General features: G+C 37.0%; 1 protein-coding gene across 1 annotated transcript in view; it reads right to left on the reverse strand.

Annotated features, from left to right (window-relative positions):
* Nucleotides 1-1,175: 1,175 nt before the first annotated feature.
* Nucleotides 1,176-14,216, reverse strand: part of TTC33 (tetratricopeptide repeat domain 33) — a 38,170-nt gene continuing 25,129 nt past the window's right edge. Inside the window, exons 4-5 of the mRNA XM_002815517.4 lie at nucleotides 13,579-13,710; nucleotides 1,176-3,196 (exon numbers count right to left, since the gene is read on the reverse strand). Coding sequence (XP_002815563.1) covers nucleotides 2,843-3,196; nucleotides 13,579-13,710 — 486 coding nt within the window. The 3' untranslated portion in view covers nucleotides 1,176-2,842. The remainder of the gene's footprint in view (nucleotides 3,197-13,578; nucleotides 13,711-14,216) is intronic.

A 14,216-nucleotide genomic window follows, 5' to 3' on the forward strand; every position in this document is an offset into this window, starting at 1 on the left:
AGTGCTGGGAAAGGCAGTGAAACAAGCTTTTGAATCATTATGTAATTTTCAAACAACTAAAAGGGCTATACTGTTCAGTTATAATCATAAAAATTCTAGCTGAGACAGAGCTTTTAAAAAATCTTTATACTTTTACCATACGGCATCAATTCAAAAGATTGTCATACTGAAACCACTGCCATAAAATTTTGTATGTAGGCCCCAGTTGCAGTAGATCTGGCTCCTGTGATCTATAACTTGCATGGCTTTTCAATGTTTATGTAGTGTCTGTTAATATATTTAAGATAAATACTCTCTAACCAAACAGCCTGTTTTCTAGAGAATGATATATGATTCTTGTGTTATCAGGCATGGTCTGGATGTCTAGACACTCTGACTAATGAGTGTCTATGCCATACAGTTCTTAAACAAGAATAATGTAAATTATAGTCAATATAACTTGAACAGTAAACAGTGTTATTTCAGAAAGTATATTAAACATCTATATCACTATCATGAACATCAATTATTTCTCTTCAGGTTCATAAAGATTTGTTATTAAAATTAACAAGCTTAGTCAATGTTTGTATATCAGTATTCACATCCTTGTAAAATAATGGGTGCATTTTTCTCTTCATGCATAGAGGAGTATGAGCTAAAATAAGCATTTTGGGGGGCCTGCAGAAATGAGCTGCCTTCCTTCTCCATAACTTAGTTTCTTTTTCTCCTCTGTCTTATGTCTAAACTATTTTATGTCTTATATCTGGGTAAGAAAGAGACTAACTTGGCCTACCATGCCAGTACAGAGGAAACACTAGGTTCTTATAACAGGGCCTAGTGGCCACATGCATTCCATCCTGAGTCTTGCCTCTTTGGGACTTGAGCTATAGACCCTGTCAAGAAAAATCCCACTATCTCTCCTATAATACTGGAAGCAGAGACTTCTTACTTTCAGATAAGGAAAGGATTACAAAAAAAGTTCTCCTTTTTTAAAATCAGAGGAAATTGAGGTTAAATATCTCCAAACTAAGTTCTTCATAGAAATAGCTAGCATTTACTGAAATAGCTAGCATTACTTGTGTGAGGCACCATGCAAGGTACTTTAAATATATTATGTTCATATAAGAAAGACATTAAGTAGATCAATCTAATTTTTCAAAAGCTAACAATACAAAATAATAGGAAAATCTTCAAAATGCAGAAAAAAACTGTTTATTCACAAATTACACAATAAACAAACATCCATTACTCAAAACAATATACCAAATGTTGAGTACTCACTTCTCTAGATACCTATTTACGTTTTGAGAATGTTCTTTACTAAACAAAATAAAATAATTAACATATTTTTTGGAGCACTCTGAAACTAACCTCTCTAACCAGAGCTAATTTTCTGATGATATAACTTAAGGAAAGAATATTCTTTTCAAGGCAAGTACTAATTTCTCCAACTCTGAAAAGAGATATGCATTCCAATAAAACAAAAGTTTTAAAAACCATCTTCATAAAAAATGTGGATCATTACTTATATGCTCCAACAGTAGTAAGATCTTTAACATAAAGTGGGCTACTTTCATCTCTAACAAAGATAAAATTAATACACCAATAGTATCTTCCTGAGTGTCAGAAGTAACAGAACCCAACAGTTCTATATTATTATACTACAATATATAGTATAAAAATAATAGTTCAGATTAGCAACGACAGTATTGGTTTGTGAATATGACTGTGGACTTTCAATAAAATTTTTTTTAATATAGGCTTTTCATACTCATGAGATTGTACTATAAATCACATTCCAATTTCCATGTATTTTGTACTTAAGTTATTTATTCATTGGCATTGTAATAACAGCCCTACTTTTTTATTTTTAGAAAGATATAATTAGCTACTTAAAATTGTAATTATTTTTCATTTCACTGAGTAGTTTCAAAAAAAGTTATCTAGAAAAGTAATTCCCAGTCATCAAATGGAAAGATACAAGCAAGAAGTAAGTTTCCAGGGTTTTTAAAGCTTTTTAAAATAAAGAAAAGAAAGTATTGGTTTTGACTGGGATAATATAGCAGTACAATTGTCATTAACCTATCTGTAAAAGCCATTCATTTAAAAATGCATATTTTAAAAATGACTCATTTGTGGTAAGGATTACTTACTGTAACAATTAAAAAATAAAACCATCATTCTCATATTTATCAATACTTCACACTTTTACCAAATACTGAAGGAGACAACTATCACTGTTATAACTTCAAAGTCAAAACAGAAACACAAATCAGAGTTAAGAGAAACTTCAGAAAATGTTTAGAATGTACACATTTGCGTGCATTTTCAGCCAAACTTTCAAAGATTCCACATATAACCAAATGACAACTTTGAATCAAAATGAATGTCAAAAATATTCAAGCTTTCTGACAGACATACTCTAATGAAGCAAGAAAAAGACAGCAAATAGTAAGCGCAGTATATTTCTCAGAGGGAGGGAAATCACACACTTCCTTTATCATAAAACAGAAGTTGAGACAGCATTTCAGTAACATTGATCAAATTATTCACTATTCAAGAATACACTTTTCAAGTTTTGTCTTTAAAATGTATTCATTTACATATTCAGATTAAACTAAGTTTATTAATCAAAGACCATTTTACTCAGAATTTTAACCTTGAGAAATAAAAATCATAACTTATCAAAGCATATTCCAAACACTATACAATAATCCTGCCATTTTAGTTTTTATATGCCTCATCTGAAAAACATATTTTACAACCAAGAGTTCTCCTATCTATCTCCAGAGTAAATGTCTCTATGTCAAAACTTCAAGAGGCAATCAAAAAGACAGATTCAAATAATCCTATGCATACTGCTTCATCGGGCTTTGATAAAAACAGAGCCATCTGGTGGTGTAGCACCATCCTCCTTTTCAGTTACAGTCTCTACGGCCCCAGAAGCCGACACAATAACCATTGTTTTATTTGCTGAAACTGTCTTCTCTTTCTCAGCAATAGCCGCACAAACAGCAACAATCTCATCACTTTCAAAGTCATAGTCTGGAATTGACTTTGGTGAAAAGTGTGTTACTTCAGCTGGTGCTTCACTTTTTTTAATCCTCTGTGCTACCTTCTGCTGCTCCTGGAGCGTTCTTGCCCAAGAGAGGTCTTCTTTCCATATTTCAGGGTTCATTGGATAGATGTGAAGGGCTACTTGAAAACTTCGAATTGCCTAGAAAATAAGGTCAGAGTTTTTTGTTTTGTTTTTAAAAACTAGTATGTTTAATACAATCCTGTGTGTTTGTGTACATATATACTGTACACATACACATCCTAATGCATTATTTTAATGTACTAGAACACAAAAGATGGAAGCTACGGTGTTGCCCTAAACACTGGGGAAAAAAATTATAGAAGTGTGAAAGAAAGTGACTGACAATATGCTTATGGACTAAAAGCCATTAAAATGGGAGTACTCATAATAGGGCTAAAGATAAAGCAAATATATTCTCAGCTTCAGTAGACCAGTGAGTATGTACATTTGGGGATTTCCTGGGCTAACCCACAATCACAAAGGTACCAGGAGTGGATATCTTTGAAGTTAACAGTTTAGATCCTAAAAATGTTAATATTTATTGACTGTTTACTACATTCTAGGCACTAAAGATTTACATGTATTGGGCCGGGCACGGTGGCTCATACCTGTAATCCCAGCACTTTGGGAGGCTGAGGTGGGCGGATCACCTGAGGTCAAGAGTTCAAGACCAGCCTGGCCAACACAGTGAAACCCTGTCTCTACTAAAAATACAAAAATTAGCCAGGCATGATGGCGGGTGCCTGTAATCCCAGCTACCCAGGAGGCTGAGGCAGGAGAATCGCCTGAACCTGGGAGACAGAGGCTGCAGTGAGCTGAGATCACGCCATTGCACTCCAGCCTGGGCAAAAAGAGCAAAACTCCGTCTCAAAAAAAAAAAAAAAAAGATTTACATGTGTTAACTCATCTATCCTCACAATAATCATATGAAGTAGGTAGGGTTATTGTTTTCAGTACTATTTTAGAGAAGCACAAAAAGAGTAGAAACCAAAGGTATCAGCTAGGAATTGGCAGAGCTGGGATGCAAATTCAGGCAGTCTGGCTTCAGAGTCCATTCTCTTATTCATTATACTGCTTAGTCACAAGAACTCCACTACAGTCTGGATAAAGGTCAGCCTCAGCACTACTGACATATTTGGCTGAGTAATTCTTTATTTTGGAAGGGCTGTCCTCTATAATGTAGAATATTCAGCAACATCCCTGACCTACACTCACTAAATCCAATACAGCTTCCTTTCCTAGTTGTGATAAACAAAAATGTCTCTAGACATGGCAAATGTTCTCTGGGGGTAAAACTGCCCTCCAGGTGAGAACCATTGGTCTAAATCTATTATATGTTGTTTTCTCTGAGTATACTTAGTCTCTGGATAGAAGATTCTCATGCAAACAGATTAGTTTTAAGATTGCACTTAATCGGCCGGGTACCGTGGCTCATGCCTGCAATCCCAGCACTCTGGGAGGCCAAGGCAGGCGGATCACCTGAGGTCAGAAGTTCAAGACCAGCCTGGCCACGTTGAAACCCCGTCTCTACTAAAAATACAAAAAATTAGCCGGCCGTGGTGGTGCACGCCTGTAATCCCAGCTACTCGTGAGGCTGAGGCAGGAGAATCACTTGAACTCGGGAGGCGGAGGTTGCAGTGAGCCGAGATCGCACAATTATGCCCCAGCCTGGGCAACAAGAGTGAAACTCTGTCTCAAAAAAAAAAAGGAAAAAAAAAAAAAAAAAAGATTGCACATAATCTACAGATTTACAATCTAATAGGCCCTTTAGAGAAGTCATAAAGAAGATAGACACATGATGGCTCACGCCTGTAAATCCAACTCTTTGGGAGGCCGAGGCAAAAGCATGGATCACTCGAGACCAGGAGTTCAATGACAAAACCCCATCTCTACTAAAGATACAAAAAAAATTAGTTGGGCATGGTGGTGGTGCCTGTAATCCCAGCTACTCAGGAGGCTGAGGCAGGAAAATTGCTTGAACCCCGGAGGCAGAGGTTACAGTGAGCCAAGATGGTGCCACTGCACTCCAGCCTGGATGACAGAGCAAGACTCCGTCTCAAAAAAAAAAAAAAAAAAATACACAGAGATAGGTATATAAAGCAGTATTCGGCTGGGCATGGTGGCTCACGCCTGTAATCCCAGCACTCTGGCAGGCGGAGGTGGGCAGATCACGACGTCAGGAGTTCAAGACCAGCCTGGACAAAATGGTGAAACCCCATCTCTACTAAAAATACAAAAATTAGCTGGGTGTGGTGGCGCCCTCCACGTGGTGGCTACTCGGGGGGCTGAGGCAGGAGAATCGCTTGAACCCAGGAGGCAGAGGTTGCAGTGAGCCAAGATTGCACCACCGCACTTCAGCCTGGGCGACAGAGCAAGATTCCGTCTCGGAAAAAAAAAAAATTAGCTGGGTGTGGTGGTGTATGCCTGTAATCCCAGCTAATTTGGAGGCTGAGGCAGGAGAATCACTTGAACCCAGGAAGCAGAGGTTGCAGTGAACTGAGATGGTACCACTGCACTCCAGCCTGAGCGACAGAACGAGACTGTCTCAAAAGTAAATAAATAAAAATTAAAAATTAAGGTACCATGGGAATTGTGCTTTACGTGTTCTTAATATTCTAATAAAAATCCACCTATATAGAAGTGTTAAAAAATAAATACCTCTTCATGGCATAAAGCTAATGCCTTAGGAAACATTAAAAGGTATTTTATTCACATTTACTGAAATTTTAAAACAGCAATAAAGCTCACCCCTTTAAAACATACAATTCAATATTCACAGTTACACAGCCATTACCCATAATCAATTCTAGAACATTTTTATCACCCCCCAAAGAAAATTCCATACCTACTGGCAGTTACTCCTCATTTCTCCCCAAAACCCCAGCTCTAGGCAAGCATTAATTTACTTGCTATTGCTATATATCTGTCTATTCTGTATACTTCATATAAATGAAATCATACAGCCTTTTATGTCTGGTTTCTTTCACTTAACATATTGTTTTTAAAGTTCATCCGTGTTGTAACAGGCATCATTTCTTTTTAATGCTTAATAATATTTCATTGTATGGATATACCACATTTTGTTTATCTATTCGTCAGTTGATGGCATTTGAGTTGTTTCCACTTCTTGGCCATTTTAAATGCTGCTGCTATGAATGTTTATATAAATGTTTTTGTGTGGACATATGTCTTCATTTCTCTTAGGTATAAAGAGTGGAACTGTTTTGTCATATGGTAACTATATGTTTCATTTTTTTGAGGAGCTGCCAGACTGTTTTCCAAAATGGCTATAACAGTTTACATTCCCACCAGCAATGTACGAGGACTCCAATTTCTCCACACCCTCACCAACACTTCATATTGTCCATCTTTTTTATGATAGTGAATGTGAAGTAGTATCTCAATGTGGTTTTGATTTTCATTTCCCTGACAAGTAACAATGTTGAGCATCTTTCATGTGCTCATTAGCTGTGTGTGTATCTTCTTTGGAAAAATATCTTTTCAAATCCTTTGCCTATTTTTAAATTACATTATTTGTCTTTTTGTTATTGAGTTGTAAGAGTTTTTTACAGAGTCTACATACTAGACCTTTATCAGATACATGACTTACAAATATTTTCTTCCATTCTGTGAACTGCCTTTTCACTTTCTTGACAGTAACTTTTGAAGCACAAAAGTGTTTAATTTGAAGTCCAATTTTTATCTACTTTTTTCTTTTGTTGCTTGTGCTTCCAATGTCATATCTAAAAAATATTAATATATTGCTGAGTCCAAGGTTACAAAGATTTACACCTATGTTCTCTCCTAAGAGTTTTATAATACTTTTAGTTCTTATGTTTAGGTCTTTGTTTGTTTTTGAGTTAATTTTTATATAAAATGTGAAGTAAGAGTCCAACATCATTCATTTGCATGTGGATATCCAACTGCCTCAGCACCATTTGCTGAAGACTATTCCTTCCCCCATTAAATTGTCTTGACACCCTTGTCCAATTAGCTGTAAAAATGTAGGTTTATTTCTGTACTTTCAGTTCTATCCCACTGATCTATATGTCTACATTATGCCTATCTAAGTACTATACTGTCTTGATTACTAATGCTTTCATATTTACTAAACTTAAATATACATATGTATTTAAAGTAAATCCAAAGAGCTGCAATTACATTTTTAAATTTAAGACAGTTTAAAATCTCCCAAGGGCACTCCTCTTCAAAGAACTTCACAAAACAAAATGGCAGAGGAGTAGCATCAGCAAGATGGCAGAGTGGGAAGCCCTGGACCCTCCTTCATCCAACAAATACACCAATTCAGCAACAATTCACAAACAAAATTCCTTTGTGAGAAATCCAGAAACTAACTGAAAGGCTCCTGCACCCTGGATGAATAAGAATCCACACTCATCAAAGCCAGAAGGGAGATTCAGGACACCCTCTCACCAGAATCCTTCTCCCAGCACAGCTCCATAGGATTGGGAAGAACCTTGCAGCTCCAAGCTACCCTCAAGGGAAAGAATGAGTTGGTCTGAGTGTCCAATGCCCCAACTTCTACAGTGGCTACCAAAAGTACTGGTTTCTGTCTTGCCTGTTTTTTGGACCACTGTTAAAACAAGTCCTACATAATCTAACCACCTACAGGAGAACAGAGATAATGGAGGTTTGGAAGAGTAATCACCCTATCTGTTCCCCCAGCTTGGCATAGAGTGAGGGAAGAAAATTCCCAGCTCCCAGATTTTGCCTAGGGAGGAAAAGAATTGGTCCACACTGTGTCCAATGCCCCAGTTTTTATGGGGACTACCAAAAGGACTGGCTTCTGTCTTACCTGTAGTGGAGTACTGATGGGATTTGGCAAAATCCAGCTGCCTGGGGGCTAGCAAGAACAGAGAGGGATATTTGGGCTGGAAGTTGCTATCACCCCTTCCCTGAGCTGGGCACAAAGTAAATGGACAAAATCAATTTTAGAAGTAAGAACAAAACTAGGGGCATCACACTCTTGAATTTCAAAATATATTACAAAGTGACAGCAAACAAAACAACACAATTCTGGCATAAAGTCAGATATATAGACCAATGGAACAGAATAGACAGCCTACAAATAAATCCACACACAACATGGTCAGCTGATCTTCAACAAGGGCATCAAGTATACATAATGAGGAAAGTCTAGTTTCTTCAACAAATGATGCTGGGAAAACCGGATATCCACGTGCAAAAGAATGAAAATGGATCCTCATCTTACACCATAAACAAAAGTCAACTCCAAGTGCATTAAAGACTTAAATGTAAGACCTGAAGCTATAAGACTCCTACAAAAACAAAACAAAACAAAACAAAACAAAACAGGGAAAACCTTCATGACATTGGTCTTAAAAATGATTTCCTGAATATAACACCAAAAACATAGGCAACAAAATCAAAAATAGGCAAGTGAGATTACATCAAATTAAAAGGCTTCTGCACAACAAAGGAAACAATCACCAGAGTAAAAGGAAACCTACGGAATGGGAGAAAATGTTTGCAAATCATATCTAAGGGTTTAACTTTCAAATATATAAAAAATAACTCAATAGCCAAAAAACCTAGTAACCTGATCTTAAAATGGGCTAAACACTTGAATAGACATTTCTCTAAATGGCTAACAGGTATTTGAAAAGATGCTCAATATCACTAATCAGGGAAATGCAAATCAAAACCACCATGAAATATCACCTCACATCTGTTAAAATGGGTATTATCACAAAAAAAAAAAAAAAGTGGCCAGGTGCGGTGACTCACACCTATAATCCCAGCACTGTGGGAGGCCATGGTGGGCGGATTACCTGAGACCAGGAGTTCAAGTCCAGCCTGGCCAACATGGCGAAACCCTGTCTCTACTAAAAATACAAAAATTAGCCAGGCGTGGTGATGGGCGCCTGTAATCCCAGCTACTCAGGAGGCTGAGGCAGGAGAATCACTTGAACCCGGGAGGCAGAGGTTACAGTGAGCCGAGATCACACCACTGCACTCCAGCCTGGGTGACAGAGCAAGATTCCCTCTCAAAAAAAAAAAAACAAAAAGGCAAGATGTGTCAGTGAGGTTACGGAGAAACTGGAACTCTTGTACATTGTTAGTAAAAACGCAAAATGGTGTAGCCATTATAGAGTTTCTTCAAAAAATTAAAATTAGAACTACCATGTAATAAAGCTATCTCATTTCTGGATATTTATCCAAAAGAATCAAGATCTCAAAGAGATATTAGCACTCCCAGGTTCATTGCAGCACTATTCACAATAGCCAATATGTAGAAACAACCTAAATGTCCATCAAAGGAAGAATGGATAAAGCAAATGGTATACACATAAAATGAAATATTTTTCAGCTTCAAAAAAGAAGTAAATTCTACAATACACAACATGGATGGGACTTTGAGGACATTCCCTGCTAAGTGAAAGAAGCCAGTCACAGAAAGCAAATTCTGCATAATTCCACTTATACGATATCTCTAAAACAGGCAAATTCATAGACTCAAAAAGTAAAATTGTGAGGCAAGGCACAGTGGCTCATGCCTGTAATCCCGGAACTTTGGGAGGCTGAGGCAGGTGGATCATGAGGTCAGGAGTTCAAGACCAGCCTGGCCAACATGGTGAAACCCTGTCTCTACTAAAATTACAAAAATTAGCCAGACACGGTGGCGCATGCCTATAGTCCCAGCTACTTGGGAGGCTGAGGAATGAGAATGGCTTGAACCCGGGAGGTGGAGGTTGAAGTGAGCCGAGATCACACCACTGCACTCCAGCCTGGGGAACAGAGCGAGACTCCATCTCAAAAAAAAAAAAAAAAAAAACCAGAACAATAATAAAGCTCATAAACAAACTATTTTTCAAGAAAAAAAAAAAAACTCCTCAATTCTTAAGTGTCAACATACAACATTTATAAAGACTATAATTCAAGAATTTGTACTATTCAATTATAAAGAAGATAATGCAGCTTGACTCAAACAATGTCTACAGTAATTAACTAAACTAAAAATTTACAAGTGAATTTTTTTTTTGAGATGGAGTCTCACTCTGTCACCCATGCTGGAGTGCAGTGGTGCGATCTCAGCTCACTGCAACCTCCACCTCCCAGGTTCAAGATATTCTCCTGCCTCCTGAGTAGCTGGAACTACAGGCACATACCACCATGCCTGGCTAATTTTTGTATTTTTAGTAGAGACGAGGTTTCACCATGTTGGCCAGGCTGGTCTCAAAACTCCTGACCTCAGGTGATCAACCCACCTCAGCCTCCCAACATGCTGGGATTACAGGCATGAGCCACCATGCCCAGCCGAATTTTTTTTTTTTTTTTTGTAAATATAGGATCTTGCTATGCTACCCAGGTTGGTCCAAACTCCTGGCCTCAAGCAATCCTTCTGCCTCAGCCTCCCAAAGTGCTGAGATTATACGCGTGAGCCAGGATGCCCAGCCCCTCAAGTGAAATTTTAAAAACTCTCAATCATCTTCCTTTTGTCTGGAAATTATCACTTGTCCATCCCATTACTACCACTACAAAAGCGAAACAATAAAAAGAATCAAATTATGCAACTGAAATTTCTAATTAAAGATTTGCTCATGCAAAATATTAAAACCAATGGCTAAAATGAGACTTGGAAAACAGAGAAAACATTAGTAAACAAAATTAGTATTTATTACACATCGGCATGAAGAAAAGCAAAAGCTGGCAATGAATTACACAGAGCCTGAACAAGGGAAGCCACAAAGCTAGTTCCAGCACTGAAGGCTGAGAACCCTGGAAAGCCAACAGAAGAATCCTTCCTGATACTGTTACCTCCTGGTATTCATTACCTTTCCCAATCTCCTTCCCTCTCTACCTTCTTCTTCAGGATAAATCCCTTACGTATTCCTTTCTCACCATCTCCATTCCCTCATACAGAATTTTTAACTCCCAGAACAATTTTCTTCAGTTTTTTTTTTTTTTTTTTTTGAGACAGAGTCTTGCACTGTCACCCAGGCTGGAGTGCAGTGGCACGATCTCAGCTCACTGCAAGCTCCGCCCCCCAGGTTCACGCTATTCTCCTGCCTCAGCCTCCCGAGCAGCTGGGACTACAGGCGCCCACCACCACGCCCAGCTAGTTTTTTGTATTTTTAGTAGAGACGGGGTTTCACCGTGTTAGCCAGGATGGTCTCGATCTCCTGACCTTGTGATCCGCCCGCCTCGGCCTCCCAAAGTGCTGGGAGTACAGGCTTGAGCCACCGCGCCCGGCTTCAGCTTTCTTATTCTCTCATCCTTCCACTTCTTAAAATCTCATTCTCATAAAGTCTTTTATATATATATATATATATATATATATATACACACACACACACACACACACGTATATATATAAAATGTATACCATATATATACATATTATATATATATCTCCTATAAACATTTTCCAATGTTCACATCCAACTCCTACAAAGTTTAAATAATTATTCATGGAGATATACCCAACTACTGACTTTTAATTTACTGCCTGTGCTATTTACATATGTAATTTCCTATGGTTTTAGTCCATATGTATATATAGTAAGAATTGTTAGATGTTAGAAATTCTAGCTTGCTTTCAATATATTTTACATAGTGTCCCTTCATTATGACATTTTGAGTCATCTTTTTTTTTACCATTCTAGTCTTTTAAGAGAACAGCTTAAATCTACATAAAAACAGAGAAGATTCCTAAAAATTACATTTAAATGGCAAAAAAAAAAATACTTTCAATTCTTCTAAGAATTTCACAGTATTAATGAATAGAGCCATATCAACAGAAAAAAAAAGTTGAACTGGTACTCTTATTCAAAAAAATGTAAATATTAAATTATTTTTATTGGGTGATTCAAAGTATCTCTGTCTCACCTGCAGTGTATTTTCTTTCTTTATAAAGTACAATCTTTACTAAATATTATGTCCTAGAGATTTGTTCCATTACCATAGACACTATTAGCAAAAGAGATAGTGATGTATAAATTTTTAATAAGGTAGGCAAGGAAAAAGTATTATATGATAGGGTTTTCTTCCCTTGTTAATCTGTTAGAAAACTAAACTCTTTGAACTCTTTTTTCCAACTCTGGTATGATTTAAGTCTTCATGTAAAAAGAGAGAAGTTGTTGCCAATGCTAAATGGCAAGAATAAAACAGTACTTGGTTAAAATGGTTTCTATCACTGTGAATCTCATTTAGATTATCATTAACTTACTTTAATCAAATCAATTATTTTCTCATAGAAATTCCTTACTATTTCTGAGAATTTGACAAACACCTTTTTTGGTAAGTAGAAATAATGATACATTTATAAGAATGCCAGAAAAAAAATCCAAGTCATCCACAATTTACTAAAACCACTGTTAGTAAGTTTAAATTTTGAATTTATCAGTAATTTTAGTCTTGCAAGAAACTTTTAAAATTTGTTTTATTTTGAACTGTAAAAAAAAAACCATTTTTAAAATCTTAATTTACTTAATAACAAGGAGGAAATTTGGCACTGTATATTAGATTTGCAAACACTTGTTAGGAAGTTAAATTTCGTTAGCTATCAGGTGTATATAGCCCTGCCAAAAGAAAAACAACAGGACAGCTGTCACAGCTAATTCTTACCTAGATAGCCTCTGCTGCTAACAAGGTATAGTCCAGACAAATTGAGAGATGCATTAGGTACCAGTTTATGGTAAACATTACACAATGAGTATTTCATTTGCACACATTTCTACTCTTCCTCTTTATCCCCTCAATAAGCCTAACAACTTTTCAGTCTAAACGTTCATCACCATTTCTCTCCCATATTCTACTGTCTTCCTTCCCCTATATAATCTATTAGCGGTTTTGTCTCCACAGTGATACTAATACCACTTTATAATGTGGTAAATTTAATGATCCGAAGAACTAAGCCAAAAAGTTGCCTATTGCCTATTTAAATAAGGTTTACCAAATGCCAATGTTTTATGTTAAATTTTTTTTAATATCCATGATGTCAAGTAACTGAAAAATATTCTGATCATGATATAACTAGTGTCTATAATAAAAAAGATGCTCAGTAATACCTCTGAACTGTGTTTATGGATTAATACCTTTAAGAAGTAATTTGCTAATTGTTTTTTGTATAGATTTGATAAACGGCTATTCACTTTTGGGTTCAGTTAATCAAAAAAATGTCAAAATAGACTCGGCATGTTGGCTCACGCCTGTAATCCCAGCACTTTGGGAGGCTGAGGCTGGAGGATCATTTGAGGTCAAGAGTTCAAGACCAGCCTGGCTAACATGGTGACACCCCGTCTCTACTAAAAATACAAAAACATTAGCCAGGCATGGTGGTGCATGCCTATAGTCCCAGCTACTCAGGAGGCTGAGGCAGGAGAATCACTTGAACCCAGGAGGCGGAGGTTGCCGTGAGCTGAGATTGCACCACTGCACTGTACCCTGGGTGACATCAAGACTCCCTCTCAAAAAAAAAAAAAAAAAAGTCAAAATATACTTAAAATTTCTGCATTATAATAATCTGACTTCCTCACCAGGATTATCTCTCCTAAACCAAGTTGAGCACGTCCCAAAGTCTGCCAAGACTCCCATGAATGTGGATTTCGCTGGACGGCCATTTCTGCTGCATGTACTGCTGGGAACATTTCATGAAGAGACATTAGCACCTATAGGCAAAAAAAGACCAAAAAATCTGTCAGTAATATTCATAAACTAGCAACTACATAAAAAACCCTTTTCATTTTTTAAGATATATTTTTAGTCCAGTAAAAATAGCATTTCGGTGATTTTTACCCCTTACTCTGCCATTCAGGGTAAGAAATTATAGTTCTCTTTTCACCCCTTACATAACTATGAAAATGTAAACCATTCCCTTTCCAGTTATTGAATCTTATGTCCATCTGGTCAAAATCAAGTGGTCATATCCTTACTATGGTAGCTCAGAGGTATTTTGAACTCCCAATTCCATTTCTATTTATTCTATTTACAATGTGGCTTTCAGGGAACCCCAGGTATTGCCATTAAACTAGATGAATTAATTCGTTCAACCAGCCATCCTGTCCCTAATGAACATCTTTATGTTATAAAAATTATTTAAAACATTCCCTAGGCCTTCTCACTACTAGGCATTTCAAACCATACATACTAGGAAGTTAGGGTTAGGGTTAGGGTT

Source organism: Pongo abelii, chromosome 4, assembly GCF_028885655.2.
Source record: "Pongo abelii isolate AG06213 chromosome 4, NHGRI_mPonAbe1-v2.0_pri, whole genome shotgun sequence".
Taxonomy (NCBI): domain Eukaryota; kingdom Metazoa; phylum Chordata; class Mammalia; order Primates; family Hominidae; genus Pongo; species Pongo abelii.